Source organism: Desmodus rotundus, chromosome 4 (genome assembly GCF_022682495.2).
Source record: "Desmodus rotundus isolate HL8 chromosome 4, HLdesRot8A.1, whole genome shotgun sequence".
NCBI classification, from domain to species: Eukaryota; Metazoa; Chordata; class Mammalia; order Chiroptera; family Phyllostomidae; genus Desmodus; species Desmodus rotundus.
In genome coordinates, this window is record NC_071390.1 from 23,552,889 (window position 1) to 23,573,178 (window position 20,290).

General features: G+C 37.5%; 1 protein-coding gene across 1 annotated transcript in view; it reads left to right on the forward strand.

The window, feature by feature from the left end:
- The window catches only part of HPSE2 (heparanase 2 (inactive)), a 611,494-nt gene that overhangs the window by 338,120 nt on the left and 253,084 nt on the right, over positions 1-20,290 (forward strand). The window contains exon 4 of the mRNA XM_053922432.2: positions 18,541-18,714. Coding sequence (XP_053778407.1) covers positions 18,541-18,714 — 174 coding nt within the window. The remainder of the gene's footprint in view (positions 1-18,540; positions 18,715-20,290) is intronic.

The following is a 20,290-nucleotide window of genomic DNA, read 5'->3' on the forward strand; positions in this document are numbered from 1 at the left end:
ATATTTGATAATTTTCAAATTATATTAAACTGCATTATATTCATATTCATAAGTTATATAAACATTTAATTATTAATAGATATATTTAAATATATGAATATTTTAGAATATCTATTTTTTATTATTGTGACTTTAAGTAATACATTTTAACTTCCACTTTTTGTTCTGTCAACTTTTGACAGTATTTCTTGATACTCTGCTTTATAAAATGAAGATATTGTTACTGCTACCCTTTTATCTACTTCCCCTTTTAAGACTCTGCCATTTTCAGTAACACGTTTACTTTTGTCTTATCATTGGTGTTATTGATATTTTCTTCTGCAATCCCAACTGAGTCCTCTATGCTTTACTATATAAAGTATCTGAATATTGAAAACCAATGAAGAGGATTTGCATAATTATGACATATAAAAGTCATTTACTGTTGTGACAAAATCTAGGCTAGAGTGATATTTTCTACTTTGTAGTTTAATGTCACAACTCCTCAGTCACTCAAGGAAGAATTTTCTTACTGTTAAGGTTAAACAATTTTCCTTTATAATCCTTTAACTGCTTATGACCATGTTATATTTCAGATTACTTCATATTTGGACTTGACTTTCATATTCAGCTTTTTTGTTTCCAAGCTTTTAAATTCCTTCATCACTTTACACAATTTTTTACTTTTTCATCTAATGTAAGTTCTTTCCCCTCTAGGTCTTCTGCCTGCATCTCATTCTTGGAGTTTTCATTCTTATTCTCTGAGTTTGATCTACTTTCTCTGCATCCCGTGGCTTTCTTTTCTGTTTGACTGAAGTGGAACCTTAAGGAATTCTGTTAGGAGGATGGGTGCATGGAAGTCACAGTTTATGAGTTCCTGGGTGAGGACTTCTTTTTAATATCCAGGCATTTAATGGATACTCCACATAAGAGCAGTTGCAATTTTAGTATTCACTGATTGAGAAAATTAATAACAGGAAGTTATTCTGAATTCAAATGCTTTTAAAAATAATTTGTTTTCTGTTAATTCTTGTTTTGAATGTTACACTATCCGGAAAGTATCAGTAAAGATGTGTATGACATATGTGGTTTATTCATCCTAGAAATCAAGTAATGTCTGTAAGTTGTCCATGCCCATCAGTTTGGAAACTCAGTATATGATAAGAATGATTATTTTTAAAATATATTTTTAAAGTGTTGTTTAAAAAAAGAAGAAAACTATGTGAAAGAGATGGTATATGGCCCATAAACCTAAAATATTTACTATATTGCCCTTTACATAAAAAGTTTGCAAACCCCTGTTCTAGAATACAGGAAAATGTCATAGAAAAGGACCAGGTAATAGCTTACTGGGCAGCAAAGGGAAAGAACATTTCAGGCTGAGGAAACTGGATAAGTAAAAGCCTAGAGGACCAAGTATGACTGTTAATGAGATTCAGTGGAGATCGAGACAGTGCCATATCGTTAAGCCTCTACAAGTGATATGATTCTTATCTAAACTTTCATAAGTCTAGATAAGAATAGTCCACTGTGTTCTTTGTTTCACTACAAACAAGTGCTAGGTTATATTGCTTCCTAGCAGGGAGTGGGAACCTTTTAATGCTGGAATTCATGGGAACCACACTAAAAAATATTGGGGATTATATTTTTTAAAAACATAAGTTTATATAGAAAATTGAAGCAGTGGCCCAGCAAAAAAATAACTGGGGTAGCAATACTTATATCAGACAAAATAGACTTCAAAACAGAAGACATAATGAGACACTACATAACACTAAAGTTATCAATCCAACAAACAAATATAACCCTTGTAAACATGTATGCATCCAATACAGGAGCACCTAAATATATAAGAAAATCTTGGTGGACTTTAAGGAAGAGATTGACAGCAATACTGTCATAATAGAGGATTTTATTTTAACACCTCACTGTCATCAATGGATAGATCTTCCAGACAAAAAAAATCAGTGAGGAAATAGTGACATTAAATGACACACTGGATCAAATGGATTTAATTGATATTTACAGAACACTTCATCCTAAAGTAGCAGAGTATACATTCGTCTCAAGTGCACCTGGATCATTCTCAAAAGATAGACCACATGTTAGGTCACAAAACAAGTTTTAACAAATTCAAGAAGATTGTAATCATATCAAGCATTCTCTCGGAACACAATGGCATGAAATTAGAAATCAGCCTCAATAAAAAGACTCAAAAACACTCAAATACATGGAGGCTAAATAGCATATTATTATAATGGGTTATCAATGAGACCAAGGAAGAAATAAAAAATTACCTGGAAACAAATGAAAATGAACACATGACAACCCCAGATCTATGGGACACAGTGAAAGCAGTCCTGAGAGGGAAGTTCGTAGCATAACAGGCCTATCTAAAGAAGATAGAAAAATTTCAAATAAGCACTCTAGCCCTACACATAAAAGAACTAGAAAATCAACAAACAAAGCCCAGAGCAAGTAGAAGGAAGGAAATAATCAATATCAGAGCAGAAATAATTGACAGAGACTTAAAAAAAAAACACAGAAGATCAATGAAACCAGGAGCTGGTTCTTTGAAAGGATAAACAAGATTGACTAGCTTTTAACCAGACTCATCAAAAACAAAAACAAAACAAAATAAAACAGCACCCAAATAAATAAATTTAGAAATGGAAAGAGGTGAAGTAACAACTGATATTACAAAAGTACAAGGGATTGTAAGAAATTACTATGAACAACTACACGCCAAGAAATTGGACAACCTGGGAAAAACGGATAAATTTATAGAAACATACAGCCTTTCAAAACTGAACAGGAAGAATCAGAAAACCTGAATAGACTGACAACAACTAATGAAGTTGAAGCCGTATTCAAAAAACTCCAAGCAAGGGAGAACCAAGATGGCGGCGTAGGTAGACACACTGCGCCTCCTCGCACAACCAGAACCGACAGAGAATCGAACAGCAAGGGGGACCAACACCAAGGAAACAGAAAATAATCATTCATCCAGACTGGTAGGAGGGGCGGAGACGGCACTGGGGTGGAGAGGACTCGCGTGGCTGTGGCGGGACTGAGACTGGCGGAGTGTGGGACAAATGGCGAAGGCAGTCCGAGCACTAGCAGACCCTGCGGCCACACATTTGCACAGATAAACCCAGAGGGCCGGACTCAGAGTGGCGGAGAGTGGGGCAGGCAGAGTGGCGGATAGCACATTGCGGCACCACATTCGCCCACAGATAAACCGGACGAACGGCGGGCAGAGAAGCAGACCGCTGCGCAACCCAGGGCTCCAGCTCAGGGAAATAAAGCCTCAAACCTCTGATTGAAAGCGCCCCTGGGGGTTGGGGCGGCAGGAGAGACTCCCAGCCTCACAGGAGAGGTTGTTGGAGAGACCCACAGGGGCCTAGAGTGTGCACAGGCCCACTTACTCGGGAACCAGCACCAGAGGGGCCCAGTTTGATTGTGGGTAGCTGAGTGAAAGACTGAAATCCGGAGGAGAGTGAAGCGGGCGCCATTGCTCCCTCTCGGCCCCGCCCCCACGTACAGCATCACAGCGCAGCGACCAGCATTACCCCACCCCGGTGAACACCTAAGGCTCCGCCCCTTAAAGTAACAGACGCGCCAAGACAAACAAACAAAAAAAATGGCCCAAATGACAGAACACTTCAAAGCTCCAGAAAAAATACAACTAAGCGACGAAGAGATAGCCAACCTATCGGATGCACAGTTCAAAGCACTGGTTATCAATATGCTCACAGACTTGGTTGAATCTATTCGAAAAACAGATGAAAAAATGAAGCCTATGCTAAGAGAAACAAAGGAAAATGTACAGGGAACCAATAGTGATGAGAAGGAAACTGGGACTCAAATCAATGGTATGGACCAGAAGGAAGAAACAAACATTCAACCAGAAAAGAATGAAGAAACAAGAACTTGGAAAAATGAGGAGAGGCTTAGGAACCTCCAGGACACCTTGAAACGTTCCAACATCCGAATTATAGGGGTGCCAGAAGGAGAAGAGGAAGAACAAAAAATTGAAAACTTATTTGAACAAATAATGGAGAACTTCCCCGATCTGGCAAAGGAAATAGACTTCCAGGAAGTCCAGGAAGCTCAGAGAGTGCCAAAGAAGCTGGACCCAAGGAGGAACACAACAAGACACATCATAATTACATTACCCAAGATTAAACGCAAGGACCTACGTCCAAGATTACTGTATCCAGCAAAGCTATCACTTAGAATGGAAGGGAGGATAAAGTGCTTCTCAGATAAGGTCAAGTTGAAGAGGCTCATCATCACCAAGCCCTTATTATATGAAATGTTAAAGGGAGTTACCTAAGAAAAAGATCAAAAATAGGAACAGTAAAAATGACAGCAAACTCACAGTTATTAACGACCACACATAAAACAAAAACGAGAGCAAACTAGGCAAACAACTAGAACATGAGGGTTGTCAATAAGGGAGTGGGAGGGGGAGAGGGGGGTAAAGGTACAGAGAATAAGTAGCATAGATGATAGGTGGAAAATAGACAGGGGGAGGGTAAAAATAGTGTAGGAAATGTAGAAGCCAAAGAACTTATAAGTATGACCCATGGACATGAACTATGGGGGGGGAATGTGGGAGGGAGGGGGGTGGGCAGGATGGAGTGGAGTGGGGGGGGAAATGGGACAACTGTAATAGCATAATCAATAAATATATTTAAAAAAAAAAAAAAAAAAAAAAACTCCAAGCAAACAAAAGTTCTGGACCAGATGCCTTCAGAGGCAAATTTTGCCAGTCATTCAAAGTACTAATATTTATCCTTCTCGAACTATTCCAAACACTTCAAGAAGAGGGAAAACTTTCAAGCTCTTTTTTACAAGGCCAGTATTATCTTAATTTTAAAACCAGATAAAGATACAAGAAAGAAAATTAGAGGGCATATACCTGATGAACATAGATACTAATATCCTCAACAAAATATTAGCAAACAGATACAGCAATTCATTAAAAAGGTAACACACCATGATCAAGTTGGATTTATCCCAGGGATGCAAGGTTGGTACAATATTCACATATCAACAAATATGATCCATCACATAAACAAACAGAGAGATAAAAATCCACATGATCGTATTAATAAATTCAGGAAAAAACACGTGATAAAATCCAGCACCCATTTATGATAAAAACTCTTAGCAAAGTGGGAGTAGAGAGATTATACCTCAACATAATAAAGGCCATATATGGAAATCCTACAACCAACATTCTTCTCAGTGGGCAAAAACTAAAAGCAGTTCCCTTAATATCAGAAACAAGACAGGAAGTCTGCTCACCACTATTATTCAACATAGTATTGGAGTCCTAGCCACAGCATCAGACAAGAAAAAGAAATGCAACCAAATTGGAAAGGAGGAAGTAAAACTCATTATTCACAGATGACATGATTTTGTACATAGAAAACCCTAAAGACTCCACCAAAAACCTACTAGACGTAATAAATGAATTTGGCAAGGTAGGAGTATACAAAATCAATACACAGTGATTGATGGCATTTTTATACAACAACAATGAGCTATCAAAAATAGAAACTACAAAAATATCCCATTTACTATTGCAACAACAAAAAAATAAGGTACCTAGGCATAAATTTAACAAAGGAGGTAAAAGACCTGTGCTAGGGAAAGGACATTGAAGAAAGAAATTGAAGAAGATACAAATAAGTGGAAGCACATAGTATGTTCATGGATTAGAAGAATTAACATCATTAAAATGTCCATACTATCCAAAGCGATCTGTATATTCAACACAATAAAATACCAATGGCATATTTCACAGATCTAGAACAAATATTCCAAAAATTTATATGGAACCAAAAAAGACCCTGAATAGCCTCAGCAATCCTGAGAAAGAACAAATTTGCAGGTATCACAATACCTGACATCAAACTATACTATAAGGCCACTGTAATCAAAACACCATGGTACTGGCATAAGAACAGACATATAGATCAGTGGAACAGAACAGAGAACCCAGAAATAAACCTACACCTTTATGGTTAATTAATATTTGACAAAGGAGGCAAGAGCATCCAATGGAACAAAGACAATCTCTTCAATAAATGGTGTTGGGTGAACTGGACTGGTACATGCAAAAAAATGAAAGTAGACCACTCACACCATACAAAAGAATAAATTCAAAATGGATAAAAAACTTCAATATAAGTCAAGAAACCATAAAAATCCTAGAAGAAAACAAAGGCAGTAAAATCTCAGGTATCTCGTGTTGCAATATTTTTACCAATATATCTCCTAGAATAAGGGAAAAAGGAGAAAATAAATGGGACTGCATCAAATTAAAAAGTTTTTGCACAGCTAAAGAAACCATCAGCAAGATGAAAAGGGAACCCACTGTGTGGGAGAACATATTTGCCAATGATATATATGATAAGGGCTTAATCTCCAAAATATACAAAGACCTAATACAACTCAACACCGGAAAGACAGACAATCCAATTTAAAAAATGGGCAAAGGACCTAAATAGACACTTCTTAAAGGGGGACATACGGATGGCCCATAGACATATGAAAAAATGTTCAACATCACTAATCACCAGAGAGATGCAAGTTAAAACCACAATGAGATATCACTTCACATCTGTCAGAATGGCTACCACCACCAAGTTAACACACAGCAAGTGTTGGTAAGGATGTGCAGAAAAGGGAACCCTAGTACATTAATGGTAGTAATGCCTGCTGGTGTGGCCAATGTGGAAAACTGTGGAGTATCCTGAAAAAATTAGAATGGGACTCCTTTTTGACCCAGTGATTTCACTTCTGGTAATATATCCTAAGAATCATGAAACACCAATACAAAAAATATATATGCACCCTTGTATTTATAGCAGCACTATTTACAATAGGCAAGATTGGAAACAGCATGAGTGCCCATCAGTAGATGAGTGGATAAAAAAGCTGTGGTGCATTTATACAATGTAGCAGTAAAAGAGAAGGAACTCCTACCTTTTGCAACAGCATGGATGGACCTGGACAACATGTTAAGTGAAATAAGCCAGTCAAAGAAAGACAAATACCACATGACTTGACTTAAATGTGGACTCTAAAGAGCACAATAAACTAACGAACAAAATAGAAGCAGAAGCATAGCTACATGAAACAGACTGACAGCTGCCAGAGTGGTGGGCGAGACTGGATGAAAGATGGTGAAGGGAGTAGCCAAAGAACATTTATGCATGACCCATGGACTTGGACAAAAGTATGGGGATTGACTGAGGGAGGGGTAGGGGTGAGGCTGTGTGGAGGTGGGCCAAGGGAGTAAAAGCGGGGACAACTGTAATAGCATAAACATTAAAAATAAAATTATTTAAAAAAGAAAATTAACATTGATAGTATACTATCAATTAACCAATAGCGTTTTTTAAAATTTGGCCAATTTTCCCACTGTTGTCCTTTTTCTGTTCTAGAATTCCACCTAGTATACTACTTTGATTGCATTTAATTGTCACGTTTCCTTCAATCTGTGATTGCTCCTAAGTCTTTTACTCCTTTTCATGACCTGGACACTTTTGAAAGGTCCAGAACAGTTATTTTATAGATTGTCCCTTAAATTGGGTTTGTCTGATGTTTTCCAATAATTAAATTCAAGTTTTGCATATTCCATCAAAATACCACAAAAATGATGTTGTACTTTCTTCAGGGCTTCATATCAGGTACCTTATGTTAACATGTCTACTAAGGTTAATTAAAAAAAAAAATTTTAATTAAATTTACTGGAGTGACACTTGTTACTAATATTATGTAGGTTTCAAGTGTACAATTCTTTGATACTACTTCATCTGTATATTACATTGTGTGCCCACCATCCACAGTCAAATCTTCTTGCATCACCATTTGACCCCCTCTATTACCCCCACACATGGATGGATCTTCAGAATGTCATGCTAAGTAAAACTAAGGTTAATTTTGATAATGAGGATAAAGTGGTGCCCATCAGTTTTCTTCTCTGTAAAGTTTCTGTTTTTGTAATAACTAATGAATACCTTTAACTAATGAATATCTTTTGGGAGATAATTTGAGGTAATCCAAATATCTTTTTCTGTTATCTACTCTCACATAATAATTTTAGCATCCATCGATGGTCTTAAATACAGTTACTACCGAGGTGTTGCCTAATGGCAATTTTCTGTGTCTATTCTACATTTACAAATTGTTACTCTGTGAGGAACAGGCTACTCCTTTTCTCCCTTTGATTTATTTAGACAATTATTTATTTATACAAGATGACTTTTGGGTATTTATTTTATTCTGTGGGTTATAATCCAGTGCTTTGTTTTGTTGTTCAACTATCTCCGCTTTAGCTATTGGGAGCTCCTTCAGGTTGGCTCCTATGTCCTCTTGTCATGCCTCTATAATTTTTTGAGAACTTCCTTACTTTCTGGTACCAGATGTTCTGGGCTCATCCTGTGTTTTTTTCTGATCTACCTCTGGCATCAACCATTTCTCCAAAGAACGCTGATCCTTTTTATTAAATATTGGTATTTAGAAACCAAGATCTGGGTGCTCATTGATACTGGAATGCCATTACTTCGAGGCCTGCTCAGTAGACAGTATTATATTTATATCTATAGATGTATGTATCACCCATATATACAAGTATATTTCTATATCCATCTATCTGTACATATATTTTAAAACGTGAGTTACATTGATACCTCCAATTCTAATCCAGTTCCACAGGGTTTATTCCAGCTTCCCTCTTTTCTTATTGGAATCTCTTTCTGTAGCATAGATTCTTTATTATTTGTTTAACCAATCCCCATTTGTTAGGCATTTGGATTGCTTTTAGTTATTGGCTGTTAAAAAGAGTATTGCCGTGATAATATTTGTACATATATCTTAGAGAGATTTTTAAAGTATATATATATATATATATATATATATATATATAGGAAAAAATGTCTATCAGTGGGTTTCTCTGGTCTAAGGAAATGAACATTTAAAACTTTTATAGATATTTCCAAACTATCTCCTAGAATACTGTTTGCATCTTTTAAATTATTTTCTTAAGGGCACATTTCTTGAAAGCCATCCTGGCCTGTTTGCTAATGTCATCATCTCTTTTACTCTTTTCCTGTCACCATTAAAATGGACTTCTGATGGGATCCAGAGGTCCCACTATACTCACTGGCATTTAGTTTTCCCTTTAATCTAGTTACATTGATTAATGAAGTCATTAGTCTCTAGCCCAGAGTCTTCCAATAGTGTTGTAATTTTTATTCATAGACATTTCTCAAGTCTCATTATCCTTCAGCAGCTTTAGCCAAATTGTAGACATTTATGCTGATTTCTTTATAACCTAGTTAAAGTTTCATTGCCCTGACTAAACTGGAGATATTTCTCTTTATATTAAAATGTGCTCTTAGCTTAGAGATATCTTCACTCTTTGCAAAATGGTTGTGTTTTCCTCCTAGGCAATTTTTAAACTGTTCTTGTTAATAGCTACAATTAAAATGCCCCTCCTCTTATTGGTTGTACTCAGTAATTCAAATGGTTCCCCACTAACTGATGATCATTTCTCTCTGAATTACAAGAGACAGAGTTGGTTCAGAGTTCACTTTACTCTATTTCATTCTTACATTTCTTTTCTGGCTTCCACTAGATATTCCTGTGTTTTCTAGTCTCTATTGGATAGTAACCTATCTCTCCCCTGTATTATTCATTCTAAACTGAACACTTAAAGCAATGAGGATATTATTTGAATGTATTTAACAGCATCGAGTAATAAACATAATCTATAGGGAATTTGCTACAATAAATGATAATTGAGGGTAAGTGTTTAGGGTGCAGACAGATTATAAGTGGCAGTGAATGGGCCTAAATAACACCATCAGAGTTAAACATTTCTCAAAGCTTATTGTGTATCAGACACTGAAATGGATGCTAAAAAAGTAGATGGTGGTACCTTCTCTTTGGCAGTTGCTCCAGTCTGCCATTAAAGCAGGAGGCAGAGCTGAACAATGATAGCCTGGTTGGCTATTGCTGTTACAGGAGTTGATTAATAGCTGGGAGAGACCAGAGGAGGGAGATCCCCAATGTCTTTATTTTAAGGTGTCATTGAAGACCTCATAGAGAAGGCCATTGATCTAGGCTATGAAGAATGAAGAAAAGAGGAAGAAGGGTATTCCAGGCAAAGATTAAAAGCTCAGAACAACAGAGCCATGGAATAATGTGGTTGCCAAGGAATAATGGGGAGCTCTAATGTGGCCCAAAGTTGATCAGACTAGTATTTGAGAAACTCTTGACCAAGTATAAGCAGGTATCACACAGAAAACATGGTATATTTGTTTGAGGGATTCAGTCTGATTTTATTATTTCTAAACTTTCAAAAAAAAAAAAAAGGGCTACATGTGACCCTTGTGACTATTGTTCTTCCCCCCCCACACACACAGAAAGTACTTTTTTACTATGTGGCTAAGGACTCAGACACATGTCCTTACCCTTAGCTCTCGGAGGACACTACTGGTGACTCCAAATAGGGAAATTGATGCTGAGTTTATTTAACTGTGAGCACATGAGAATATCAACAAATTATAAATCACATGAACAACAAAATGTAGAGATTAGTCCTACTTGAGCAGAGCTCAGTTAATCCTGTGGTGTCAATCTTCTGAGACAGCTGCCTCAGCCCCCAACGCAAGGGAGCAAAATGTAATGGAAAGGGGCTGGTTTGGGGGAGAGTGAATAATGGGATGACTTCCTGGGTATCCAGTTATGAAAAAGTTTCAATGACTTGACTTGATAGAACCCTGGGGAAGCATAAGTATGAGCCAAAATTACTCAAGAAATCTCTATTTAATGCCCAGGTGACACTTACTGGTGCTGTAATTTCTATAGAAGAGGAACTTAGAACGGCTATCAATCAGTTTGGAAAGTGAGGGATTGGGCCATGTCTATAAGCTCTTTTGTATAGCACTTTAGGTAAGATTAAGAAAATGTTAATTGTCCCCATTAAAAAATGAGTGGTAGGGTAACCATTAAAAAACGAGTGTATATTTCCTCCAAAGTACTTTGGGGGAAATATACAAAAACAGGATGAAAGAAGGAGATGCTAATCCTGGAGAATGAGTCAAAGAAGGTGAGAATCAAAAACATTTAGGTGCTAAGCAGCAAAGGGAGCAGGAGGAAGGGCTGGAGAGGCCGCCTGGAGCACATTGGTATCTGTAAACCAGAATAAAATCCTGTGGCAGTTCCATTCTCCCTCCTTTACAGCTCTGTGTCTCTCCAGCCTTTCAAAATATTTTACTTAGAATTATGTCTTCAGATGATAGCCCTCCCTTGACTCTGCATATATATATTCTGTCCATTCAGATTCTTTGCTTCTGTGTCTTGTATGTCATTTCAAGCTTAGCATGCCCCAAATCAAATTCTGAGCTTTGCTTTCCCCTCCTCCCTCCTCCCATTCTTCCATGCTTCATTCTTCAACATCAAGTTCATCTTTCTGTTGCTCAAACTAAAAACTTTGCCTTTTTTTTCTGTTTATATCCAACCCTTCACCAAATCCTGTCAGCTCTATCTTTGAAATATCCTAGAAACCCACTCTGCTGCTACTATCCTGGTCCACATTCTTATGATCCTTTGCCTGAATTATTACTATAGACTTCTACCTACTTTCCTTGCTTTCACCTTTGCCCTCTATTTCCCTGCAGTATCTTTTTAGCTCAGTAGCCAGAGGGATGTTTTTAAAAAGTGAATCGGGTCATATTCAAAACCACCCAGTGCTTTCCTATGAAATTCAGGGTAAAAGCCAAAGTCCATACAGTGGCCTGTAAGGCCCTTTGTAATCTGGGGGGCCCTGCTACCACTCTGACCTCATCTTCCAGCTGCTCTCTCTTTTGCTCATTCTAGGGCAGCCACTCTGGCCCCATTGCTGTTCTTCACATTCATCAGTCTCAGATCTATCTTGGGCCCTTGCCTTTACTGTGTACCCTGTACCTGGATTTTGTCCATGGTTATCCACTGATTTCTCTCTACCTCCCTCTGCTCAAATGTTACCTTATCAGTGAGGCTTATTTAAAAGAGCATACCACAACCATTGGGTCTATTATCCTCCACCCTGCTTTACCTCCCCCATTGGCCCCCACCAGTTACACTAAACGTAAACTCCATGGGGCTAGGATCTGCTTTCTGGTTTGTTCATTGCCATAACCCTAGAGTATATAGTATTGCCTGGCATGTAGTAGGTGCTTCGTAAATATTTGTTGTAAACGAATGAATTTGCCCTAGAAATTCTAGATGCCAGGTGTTTAAATTAAGGAGAGTCCTTTTTTTTTGTCTGTTGGATTGTTGTTTGTCTATTTTGTTTTTAAAGTGCCAAGTTGTTAGGAAACTAAGGAAAATGACTGTCATTCACATCTTAGTGTGAATTCAATGATATTATCTATTTGTAATATAAAGCTGAGATTAGTTTCATTGAATAAATTTTTTTTGACAAAACAAGGTTTGGGATCTTAATTTTTTTCATTTGTTGATTTTAGAGAGAAAGAGGAGGGGGAGAGAGAGAGAGAGAGAGAGAGAGAGAGAGAGAGACCGACCGACCAATTTGTTGTTGCAGCCATTTACGCTTTCCTTAGTTGATTGTTGTGTGTCCCCGACCAGAGGTCAGATCTGCAACCTTGAGGTATTGGGACGAGACTCTTAACCAACTAAGCTATACAGGCAGATCTTGATTTTTAAAAAATTTATCTTTGGTGTTTCTCTTGTAACTATTTTGTTTCTTTTCTTCCTGTTATTGCAGAGCTTCAACAAGTTAAATTGAATGTACCAGAGTCTGGTTTTTTTCCTCTACCACTCATTGTCTAAGTTCACACCCTGACCCTAAATCTAGTTTCTAAACTCACTTTTTGATGAACTGTAATGGCTTTTTCCTGTGACCTTTTTCTCCTCAATTTCTCACCAATGCCTGCTTTCATTGACCAGCATCTCCTTGAAACTCTTTTCCTTAAGACTACATTTCTATGTTCTCCTCCTCTGCAACCTCTCTTCATTTTTCCTGACATATTTGTAGACTTTTTTTAAAGTTTGTCCTTCAGAAGCCTCAAGAATTTTTACAGCATCAACTGTCAGCACAATATACTGTACAGGGTGGGGCAAAAGTAGGTTTACAGTTGTTCATATGGAAACTAATAGAATAATTAATACATAATAATACAAGAATAAACTCTTTCATGTCCTCACAGCTGTGAACCCACTTTTGTCCCACCCTGTACATGACTCTCAAGCCTATTCTCTCCTCCGTCTCAAGCATCAGCTCTTCATCTTCAGCTGCTTGCTAGACAAGGCTCCTTAAAATCATTCAAATAAGATGCCCAGGAACCTGATAGGACATAGAGGCATTGGCACCCTCTGGTGGAGAGAGTAGAAAGTGATCTTTAAGTATCTGTTTGCTTAAAGATGGGACCTGACAGTAGATGTTGCAACGGAGATGCATTTGTTGAGCATCTACTAAATGCTCTCTGTTCAAACATATGCAATTTTCTAATAAACTCTACAGTACAACTCTTGAGCTAGCAATACTATTAGATCTCTCTTCGGGACCTTTCAATTTCTTACTAGACCACTTATTTGCAACTAAAAGGATTTGGGTTGCGAGAACTCTTCAGCATGATATTAAGGCAGGAAATTGCTCTCTGATAGATGTTGTAAAAAATATAATGAGATACAGAATCAGCCTTAAGGAACTTAACAGTGGAACTGGGAAACAAGCCATGCACTCTGGGAAAGTGACTACATTAAGAGGTAAATCTCAAGGTATGACAGTGTCACAGGAGATGTCACTAGGCACTCAGATTCCAATAAATTGTATAGATCCTGAGTGTAGAGAAGGTCGAAGTCACTGTGGGGAGGTTGACGTGTTCAGGAACGACTCCATGAAGAAGGCAGGACCTCAATTTATCGTTAGCAAAGTATTTCCGCAGTTTCTAGAACTCTAGTTCTCATTTTTGCCATGTTAAGAAAACCATTTATATTATTTCTTCACACTTCCTATTGACAGCTTCTTTTTGTAAATGTATTTTTGTTACAGAATGGACCCACGGGGGGTTTCTCTGTACTATGGTTCTTTGTCTGTTGCCCTTATGAATTGTGGCTCTCAATGCCAGAGTTCGATAAAAAGGAAAGGAAATATTTTTTCAAAAGTTATACAGGTTTAGGGTAATGACAGAATGTTGCTGTTAAAAATCCCTAAGTTCCTTAAAACACCCACAATCCTTCGTTCCCCCTTTGCCCTGGCAGGCCAGTCTCAGAACCTGCCAATCAGAAGTACCGTCCTCCTGGAACATAATAAATAGAAAAAAAAAAGAAGAAGAAGTACCGTCCTCCAGAACAAAAAAAAGTCCACAGCTCACTCCTCCTGGTTCCTCTCAGCAATCTGTGCTTGGCTGGGCACGTTTTCCTCAGTCCCCAGCACCATCTGCTGAGTTGCTATAATCTCCAATTCTTAACCCAAAACCATGTGGCACCTTCTCATGTCCCACCAGCGAGAGTCCTTTCACCCTTTCCTTCCCTGCAAGATTTCACATTGTCCTCTCTCATTGCCCTGCATTGTCCCTTGTCTCTAGTCCTGCATTCTATCTCCCTCCATCGTGGTAGCCCACCTGTAGTTTTAAATCCTAGGCCAGAGTCTCCTCTGTAACACCATTTCTTACTCCTCCCACAATCAGCTACACCTGCTAGCACTCCCGCAGTTTTCAACCTTTCTGGGCTGCCATAGTTAGTCCCTGCAGGCGTGGACCCATGGCGGGGATGGCACCACCTCCAAGCTCTCATGCAGGCACTGTAACCAGAGGGAGCTGCCTCCCAGTTACATCACTCCCATCTCCCTGGTTCAAAGCATAACCACAGCCACTTAACATATCCATGAAGCTAGCCAGCTGTTATAGATATGTAAAATATCCATTTTTGCATATCATGTATGAAGGTGGCCAACTGTTGATATGCAAAATAACTTTCAATGGCCCTGCTTCATGTGTGCCATCCCTCAGTGCAGACTTGCGGAGGTGGCGGTATCCTATATTTTTATATTTCCTGGGTACCTCGAGTTCTGGACCCCATTTCAAATCCTTCATTTGGGGCCCCTGGCTGCACCCTGTTCCATTCTGCCTTGTCTAAATCAGGGATGTCCAACCATTTGGCATCTCTGGACCACACTGGAAGAAGAAGAGTTGCCTTGGGCCACACATTTAATACACAAACACTAAGGAAACCTCATGAACAACAACAACAAAAAGGTTTTAAGTAAATTTATGATTTTTGTCTTGGGCTGCATTCATATCCATGCTGGACCACATGCAGCCTGCGGGCTGTGAGTTGGACATCCCTGTCTCAATCCAGCAAATCACAGGCTTGATGTGCTTTTGTGATTGCTATATATTTGTTTTTCTAATATATATGAAACCAAGGAAATTCTCATCATATGGAGATAATTACAGTGTGTCCTCACTTAATCGTTGATAGGGTCTGTGACTTGAAGAGAAACTATGTATAATGAAACTAGTCTTACCATAGGCTAATTTATATAAACAAGAGTTAAATAGCTAAGGCATCTCATCAATGTTATAATAAAATGACATTGAACAAAACAATAACATTGACAGAAAGACCACATAAAGGAAATCAATCTACCTAAAAAGAGTATCAATATTTACATTAACTTTAAATGTAAAAGGTTATGATTTTAGCTTGCATATGAAACTAAAAATTAAGAGTATTTCATTGTATACTTAACATTATATGCTGTTGTGACTGAACAATTTGAATGAACAAAATATTATTTAATTGAGTAGTTAGTATTTTTTGATAAAATAATTTAGTGGCACAATCATAAATATTAGACGACTTCAAAATAGACCTTTCTTGACCTTTTAATATTCAAAGTATTTTATGAGCAACCTGTTTAGTTATCATCCTTGTGAGTTTTCTGTTGTTCAGTTAACTAATTCTTTTAAATCCTTGTTACTGGGTTTTCATGGGATCTGAGCAGTTGTCAGACATTTTTTTTTTAATCTCATGAAATTTCTGCTGCTTTTGCTCAGGTTTGTAACTTGGCTTTCCAATAGATTTATACTGATTTTGCATTATATTGCACAATATACTCACTATTTGATTAGCGAGGATATTGTAAAGTGGAAGGATTATTTAAGTCAGTTCTCAATTCAACAGTGAATATTTTGATGTTAGGATGACTTTTATTTTCCTGGCATTCTTTAACTCTAGGACAGCCTGCTCATTTTTATACTGGAGAAACACTTGAAATAATTCCCAAGTCTCAGGGAATCTCTGGATAAAAATTATATCTAAAGCTTATAGTATGTCAGTTTGGTAATTTACTTGTAGATATTGTAATCCAATAGCAATTGCCAGTAATCTTTCAAACAGAGTGATTATTTTTTTGAGGATCTGTTCAGTTTGACCAACTTCTTAGCCTGTCCTTTTGTAGGTCCCCCCTCTCCACAAAGGATACTAACTATAATGTAGGTCAGTAGGATAGATAAAGAAACTTCAGATTTTCCTTTTAAAAATGTATTACTTAACTTTTTTGATGCCTTACCCAAGTAGGGCTAAAAGTCTTATCACGTATTTCTATCAGACAAATGCTATTGGAGTATAGTATATGGTATATGGTAAGTTCAAGGATAGGTTTTTTCCCTCCTATTTAAAACTAAAAGTGACTCTTTAAACAATCTTTCTTGAAAAGAAAACAAAAACAAGTAGTTAACTTTGTTTCTTAAAATTAATCCTTTTTTATGAATTTGTAGACTTATAAGGCAAACATAATGTTTTTGTTAAGTAACTGATTTAAGCCAAAATGGGATATAATTTTTCTAAATGTAGGCTTGTTAGTTTATTTAAAGAAAGTTTATGAATTTAATTACTGTTGTTTTCAATATGAAAATAAATTAACAATGTTGAATAATAAAGTTACTAAAACTGTATGTTAAAGTAACATGAATACAATTGCCCAAGATAACATTTTAACAAACTATAGAAATGATGCCTGAAAGTATAGTCTTCCAAGACAACATTATATATAAAACTCTGAAAGAAATTATTTTTTACTGAGTGAAATGGTCAGGCTCACATAGATAATTATAAAATTAATATACAAGTGTTGGTTTCATGATGACTTTAATAGACTTATAAGTGAATTTTAATTTTAACTGTTATTTTGAAACTAAAAATAGAGTTTATTTATACAGTTCATGTTCTTGATTCTTTTATAAAAATACTTTCTCATACAAATATGATGAAAATGGCAGCCCCTCTATATCCCACTTGAAAAACAGATAGTGGACTCAACCGAATGGTCATGGCCCCTATGACCAAAAGCCCTATAACAATTACCAGTGGGACACCTCTGTCACTCTGCATCACCTTTTGCAGAGCATCCTAGGGACATCTTGTGGATCTACCCCCTAGTGTCCCACAGAACCCCGTTTGAGAAATCCTGCTCTAAGTACTTGCGAAATGTGAACCTCTGTGCGTAGTTATTAACCTACGTGGTTTTCAATCTGAATACCACTCAAATTCATGTCACTCATACCTTGGGAAATACTGCCCTAAAGGACAAGGAGGATCTGGATATGTTTATGTTTAAAAGAGGGAAAAGGGCATGCCAAATGAGGAGGGTGATTAGGGCAAAGGCCAGTGGGGTAGGAGATTCTTTATTAAGTAGAACTGGCTGACACCAACAAAGAACTCATTGACACCACGGAGGCCTGAATTTGGGGGAAGGGAATTATGGAAGAAAATAGTCTTGAATATCCACTGAGGTTTTGAGGGGTGAGTGAAACTGATGAAATTGATTGGGGGAAGATGAATCCAGTAGGATGCGAGGAGTCTAGATGTAGATATGCAAGTGCAGATATTGTGGCAATTTATGCAAGTGGAAATGAGAGCCAGAACTAGAGTGGAGGTAGCAGAAGTGAAGAAATGGGATGCATATGGGACACACGGCAGGTGGAATTGATAGTATTTGGGGTCAACCTGACAATGAGCATATCTCTGCTAATGGTTATGGGACTTCCATTCTTAGAGATACTAAAAATGTGGAATTGGGTGATTTTTTTTTAAGTGCTGCTAGGCTGAGCTATTTTCCAAGACTCAGCTGCCAGCCCTTTCCTGGCCTTGTCTTCTGACACTGTTCCTATCATTTCATAAAGGAATACAGACCTAATGGTGTTAGATCTTTTTGAAAAAAGCTAGAAATCTAGCTACTTTATGATATCTTTCCATTTTAAATGTTAGCAATTCAGTTTTTGGTTATCACATAAAACATACTGTGGACTAGAACTGCTGCTGATTTGCAGACTGTCTGCATATGTGTGTGCTGCTGTCCACAGTCACCTTGAACTGTACCCTGAACCAAAAGGTAATGGCCGCTTTGAGAAACCCCTCTGTGTAATTCCTATTAGGAAGCTCATGGAAAGGCTTTTTGTAGTAGCTCACATTTTCTTTTTGTTGGAATGTTGATTTGAAAGTTACAAGCCTTTCTCTGCTTCTTCCCAGCCAGGTCTCTAGACAAACTTTACAACTTTGCGGATTGCTCTGGACTCCACCTGATATTTGCTCTAAACGCGCTGCGTCGCAATCCCAATAACTCCTGGAACAGTTCTAGTGCCTTGAGTCTGTTGAAGTACAGTGCCAGCAAAAAGTACAACATTTCTTGGGAACTGGGTAATGGTAAGTAAGATGTTATTTCCTCTAATTGACAAGATAAAGGGAACAATGTTAGTGTGGGATATAGTCACAATCAGACCACCTCTAGAGTACTAGCTCAGAAAACACCTGGGGTGTTTGGCCACTAAGTTGATTTTTCAAATAGTAAAGATCAGATAGTGAAGGGCAGTAGATGTAGTGAGCGCACGCCATGTGCATCTATAGTTATAGTTATCTCGAGTTACCTAATTCCCAATGCGGGGAAATGTCGCATGTGATTTGTAACCAACAAATTGATGCTAAACCAGATATAACCAGTCTGCACAGCCTGTGCTGCATTTTACAGTGTGTGACACACTGGTCCTACAAGATGACCTTTATAGTAATTTGGAAGAGCTTGGTCACGTATGTTTGGGGACTTCGCTACCATATACACCTCTTGGAGGTTCACGATTCACATTAGCGTGTAAAAGCCTCTGAGAAGTCCTGCTGCAATGAAACTGTATAGTGTGTTTAACCCAGTGTTTCTTAAGCCATTTAACTAGGATTTCTCTCAGGGCCGTGCAGCCTGTACAGCCACACAGGCCCACGCTGAGAAGAGACCTGTGCTTGGTTTAACACTGTGCCCTTGCTGTCTTGAAATTCTTAATTTTTAAATAAATGGACCCACATTTTCATTTTTCACAGGGCTCAGTCTTATTTAGTCACTGAAGTGTGTGTGTGTGTGTGACTTCTTATCATCCCATGTAATAATATCCCATGGAACACACTTTAGAGAAATATTGCCTAAATTCCACGATTCTTTCTAATGATATACATGTATGTGTGAGATATAGATGATATTCTGTAGATTCCATGACTCTAATATTATTGAGGCAGTATGGGTTTTAGCTAAAATTATGATTAGTATCCATTTGAAAATATTCTAATTATCTAATTAAAAGACATTTTGATAAATCTTAGAATGAGACAATTGAGTCAAACAAACCAAGACTTAAATTCAATAAAGTGGAAAATATCTGGTATCTTTTTATGACCATTTCTATCCAGGTAGATATAGATGATTTTGAATCTCTAACCAAGACTAGACTTGGTCCTCCCCCAACTCCCTTACCTTTTATTTTAAAAACTGCATTTCTGTATTTTTGATACGACTAATAAATAGTCTGCCAAAGTCAATATACCTTCTAGGGTCTGAGGAAGATTTATTTTACTGCTTATTCTAATTCATTTTATTTTTTTTACCTTTATTGTATTTTTCCATTACTGTTTAGTTTCTTTATACCCCCTCCCCCAGCAATCACCAAAGCTACTGATAGTTTTTCTTATGCTAGAATTATATCTCTTGAGGTATCTTGTGTGTTCTCCTCACAACTGTTGTGTTTTACATTCAGATTTCCCTCTCAAAAATTATCTGCATTGTCACCCTCCTGGCCTAGACTTGTCTCTTCAAACTTTTATCTGTTTTCTTCTTTGGAACCTTATCTTTTCTGCATAGAGGTAATAGTTTAACTATCATGCCCAGATTTAGGGAGGGACAATAGAACTGGCCAGTCCTTTTATCACTGTCCTCCCATATATCCACATCCTGTTAACAAAT